The sequence below is a fragment of the Octopus bimaculoides genome, chromosome 23, assembly GCF_001194135.2.
Source record: "Octopus bimaculoides isolate UCB-OBI-ISO-001 chromosome 23, ASM119413v2, whole genome shotgun sequence".
NCBI classification, from domain to species: Eukaryota; Metazoa; Mollusca; class Cephalopoda; order Octopoda; family Octopodidae; genus Octopus; species Octopus bimaculoides.
The window spans coordinates 19,657,170-19,662,286 of record NC_069003.1 but is presented as its reverse complement, the minus strand read 5'-3'; the positions used below and the strand labels follow the sequence as shown (position 1 = coordinate 19,662,286).

The 5,117-nt window shown below is 33.5% G+C and overlaps 1 protein-coding gene across 2 annotated transcripts in view; it reads left to right on the top strand.

The window, feature by feature from the left end:
* Positions 1-5,117, top strand: part of LOC106879042 (multiple PDZ domain protein) — a 586,571-nt gene that overhangs the window by 393,784 nt on the left and 187,670 nt on the right. For both annotated transcript variants that reach the window (XM_052975892.1, XM_052975893.1), the window contains exon 6: positions 2,787-3,158. In XM_052975892.1, the coding sequence (XP_052831852.1) occupies positions 2,787-3,158 (372 nt within the window). The remainder of the gene's footprint in view (positions 1-2,786; positions 3,159-5,117) is intronic.

Here is a 5,117-nt window from a genome sequence, read left to right as displayed (position 1 = left end):
ATACACATATACACATACATATATATATATTTATATAATAATGGAGAAAGCTGCTTTTTGATTATGTAATTAAAAGTTACCAAAAGAAAGCAGTTATTAAAGGCTTAACCGTCTGAGAGTTTTTTAATAAATTCATGTTCCAAGAAATTTCTGATAATTTCAATTGCAGAAGTTTATTGAATTTTTGAACTCCAATTTTTCACAAATTTAAATATTCATTACATTCACTACAGAGTTATCTGTTTTCAATTGCAAATCTCTCACTCTTTATGTCAATGTTTACATTTCAAATTTTAATTCACTATTTGCAAAACCCGCAGTTTATTCTGTATACATAATATGAAAACATTATTTATTGAATGAAAATTTTTTAATATACCCATATAATTTTCATAAAAGAAATTAAGAAGTGATTTTGTTGTTATGGCTGCTTGGAATGCTATAAGCCTTATAATAATAACTACCTGGGCCAATTTTGGCCATTTTTTTTTTTAACTTAAAAACCAAGGGAAGAGCCTTTTTGGTAAAAAAAAAATAATAATAATTGTAAATATTTTCAAAGCAAAAGATAAACAATTCAGGGGTGGTTTGGCTGCTGTTTCTAGCAAACTCAAGCTGCCCTCTGTTTCCATACTCACATGTATTGATGTTTTTTCAATATTTTTCTCCTATTAAACACATTCTATGGAATGATGATGCCAAAGTAATATATGCGTGGTCCATTGGTGGAATGTGAGCAACAACAAAATTATAATCTGAACTTGTACTCGTACCTCAATCAAGTGAAGCTGTGTGTGTGTGTGTGTGTGTAAGAAAAAACATTTTCTAACAGAAAAGTATGCTAATGAATTATTGTTTAATTAACTCCTTTTTTAAATCACTGTGGATAAATGCCAGCAATGACCTTCTCAGGCTCTCCAGTATTTTAAATTATAAACAGAAACAATCGGGGCAGTGAGTGGGATTGCAAAATATTCATAGTTTTGAAAATTTTAGTTTTTATAGCATATAAATGTATTTTTGGGGAGTAAAATATTGAAAAACATCAATACATGCAAGAGTGATAAAGAAACGAGGAGGGTTGTCTTGAGATGTACTAGAAGCAACAGCCAAATCTCCCTTAAATCACTCACTTCTACCTCTGAGAATATTAAGTCTTTTTTTATTTTTCTATCATAAAAGCTCCTCCCATGTTTTGAAGTGCAAAAAAATTGGCCAAAATAGGTCCAGAGTGGGATGATGAGGGGGCAGAGGTTGTAAAAAAATTTTTTCCAAACTTTTTTCCCCATACAAAGATGCCCCCTATCCCCACTTCATCATTTCAAAGGCTGTGGTTTAAAAAACGTAGTGGGTGGAAACCCCCATCAAAATGGAGTAGTTCTAACTTATTTGGTCTTCCTGATCAGAAACTCTGTTTGAGCAAAAGCTCTTCTCCCCACCTCCTCAGAAAAAATTTATCCCACAAATTTCTTTATAATTGTAATCTATGCTGTATGAAAGGTATTTGTATAAACTTTCATTGAATGATACCCATTCTCCTGAAACTTATGAGGGAAAACACCCAGATCTTGTGAATTTTTCAAAACTCCTCTCTTCATCCCCTTGGGAAAATTCTTTCCCATATAATCTGAAGCCACAACATCTAAGCGGTATTTATAGAAAATTTTGTTAAAAAGTATCCATTTCTCAGGATGTTATGAGGCAACAAAATTGGGTGTGTACATTTGTAGTTAAGCCCTTTTATTTATACAAATTTTTCATTTCATGTTTATTTCATTCATTGTTTGCAATGTTCTCCCTCCCCCTTCTCTCTCTCTCTCTCTCTCTCTCACTCACACACACACACACACATACACTGCAAAGCTTACAAGTGGGCTTCTGAATTGAAATCTCTATGTTGCTTTGAGGGGAAGATAAAACTTGACAAACTGCTTCCCCCTCCGTAGTTGGACTGCCTTGATGTTTGTTTAAAAAAGAGAGATTAGGACTGTGATAAAATAATGAAAGCAATATTTACTAAGCAAATGAGCACTATTATACAAAAAAATAATTAGATGTAAAATATTATAAAAATGATTAGAATTGGGAATCAAATATGAAAATATTATCAAGGGGCTAGCAGAGGAAAAGAGATGGCCAGATGCCCTTCTTCTTGCTAGCTCTCACTAGAATTGACTGAGCAGAGGTAGCATGAGATGAGCCAGTTCTGTTGTTTAGCCCTGGGCTAACCCCACATTTGGAAAGAGGCCTACTAGCTGTGGCAATAAAATATTGGTTTCTGCTCATAATGTATGTTGGTCTGTAATGTATCCTTTTTCTTTTAAAAGATGGTGAGTGTCATTGGAGAGAGATTTGGCTGCTTTTTTCAGCAGATTGAATGACATTGTAGAGATTCTCTTGTTGGCTTGTATGCTAAACCTTAATCAATCAGACCTGTGATCAAAGGCAAGCCATTCTGTGTTTTTAGGGACATGTAACACTACATGATCCAATATGATCTCTATCTTTTTACTTTGATTGTAAAGGAGGTTTAACTGCTGTTTCTAGCAGGTGAAGTGACCACATAAATGCTCCCTCTTTAATTTGTCATATTAATGCATGTTCATGTACAAAAATTTGAGAATAATATGTGTGAATCTATGTATTTATTTATGGCCATATATGTATAGAAGTGTCTCTTTATGCGTGCTCTCTTTTTTGATCACTATGTATATATATATGTATGTATATGTATATATTTGATATGTATTGTAAAATCTAATACATATATATTTAAAATATTTTAGGACACCCGGTTACGCAGTGGGGACCACATATTACAAATAGGAGATTTCAATGTGCGCGGTATGAGTTCAGAGCAGGTGGCATCTGTGCTTCGCCAGTCTGGCAGTAATGTCCGGTTGATAGTTGCACGGGCCATCAATGAACCAACACTGCAGATCAACCCCTCTGCTCCCATCATTGCTACTGTGCAGCTAGATGAGCGTTTACAACAAATAAATACAGCCCTCTCTTCGGCTGAAGACCTCGACATGACGAAAATAATGAAGAACCAACACCAAATTCAGGAGAGGTTGATTGCTGAATCCCAAATGGAGATGACCCAGGAAAACGACTCCGATCTTCAAGGGTTTCTTGAAACTGTTCAAGTACATGAGGTAATTCTTTTGTCGCTTTTCTTTTTTTTTTCTTTTTTTCTCAGATAGTATTCTTTAGCCCATGATCAGTCCCTGGCAAGGAAATCTACACTCAAAGTGTGTGCCAACCATGACCATTCCAACATACATGTTTTTGGACATAATTTATTTATTGAATATGTCTTTTCTTTTTTTAAGTTAGTAGCATGTGATTTGAGGGAAATCTGGCTTATATTTCCAACAGATCATGTGACTGTATAGAGGCTCCCTCACTGACTTGTACGTTTGTTCTTTGCACACACACAAACCTTAGAATGAAATAATTGTGAAATACATCCTGGAGTATATTATACAGGGTGCAAATACTATCTGTTATAGAACTCAGTACTAGGTGCAGAGTGGAAAGATGTGTTTATTATATGGAAAAGTGGCAGTTGGGCTTAGTCATGAGGCACTTGGCAAACTTGAATAAACTGTCAGTTTTTGTTTAAATAAATGTTACATTATATATGTATGCATATATATATATATATATATATATATATATAATATTGATAAAAAAGTGTAGGTGCCATACGAGTGGGTATATATTTATAAAAAAGAAGTTTGAAAACGCAAATATATAAAAAATGAATTTTAATTTAAAATTTAGTCAGATATTTTTAACATGTTTTGGTTCTTGTAAAAACGAACCTTATCAAAAATACATATTTAAAAAAATGAAATTAAATGAAGAGTTCATAATTGTTCCTTACTGGTGTCAATAGTCCATGTGGGGGCATTTTTTGTTGGTTGTAGTAGTAGTAGTGGCCGTGTTGGCAATGGTATATATATATATATATATATATATATATATATATATATATATATATATATATATATATATATATATATACATACACACACACATATATATATATGATGAGGGTTGAAAAATATGGAAGCAAGAAATCTACTACATGTGTATAATCCACAAACATACACATGCACATATCATCATCAGCATTTAGTATCCCCTTTTCCATGCTGGTATGGGATGCACAGTTTGACATGAACTGTTTAGCCTGATGGCTGCACTAAGTTCCAGTGTCTGCTTTGGCATGGTTTCTATGCCTGAATGCTCTTCTTAATAACAACAACTTTACAGAGTGTATTTGCATATAATTATTATTCACTTACATATATCTTTTAAGAAATAAAACTAGGAAAAAGAGTGTTAATAAAACTGGTTTACAGAGGGGACATACTTTTCAAAAGACTGGAATCAGTGGGGAAAATATTATTTAAATAAAAGGGATTAGGGTTAGTGAAAAGGTTGGGAACAATTGTATTTGGCATCAGTTGACCTACCAGGTTTTGCCTGATATAATTTAACATCCCATTTAGCACAGATATAGTAGTATGGTTAAGAAGGTTTGGGGGCTTAAGTCCCTTGATGTACCACTTTGAGCATGTGTCTTCTACTACAATCTCAGGTCAATCAAAACCTGAATGGAATTAGATTAATGGAAACTATGTAGAAGCTCGGCAAATGGACTACACCTGTCCCCAGAGTAAAGTTCACCATCTAAATATTGGATACTTGTAGTGGAGTCCATTCTTGATATTTCAAGAATTATACTACTACTACTCCTACTACTACTACTACTACTAATAATAATAATAATAATAATAATAATAATAATAATCCTTTCTACTAGAAGCATAAGGCCTCAAATTTGGGGGAAGGGATTAAGTCAATTACATCGATCCCAGTGCGTAACTGGTACTTATTTAATTGACCCTGAAAGGTTGAAAGGCAAAGTTGACCCCGGCGGAATTTGAACTCAGAACATAACGGCAGATGAAATACCGCTAAGCATTTCACCCAGCGTGCTAACGATTTTGCCAGCTTGCTGCCTTTAAAATAACAATAACAACAACAACAACAACATTATTAATAACATTAAGAAGCCATATATATATATATATATATATATA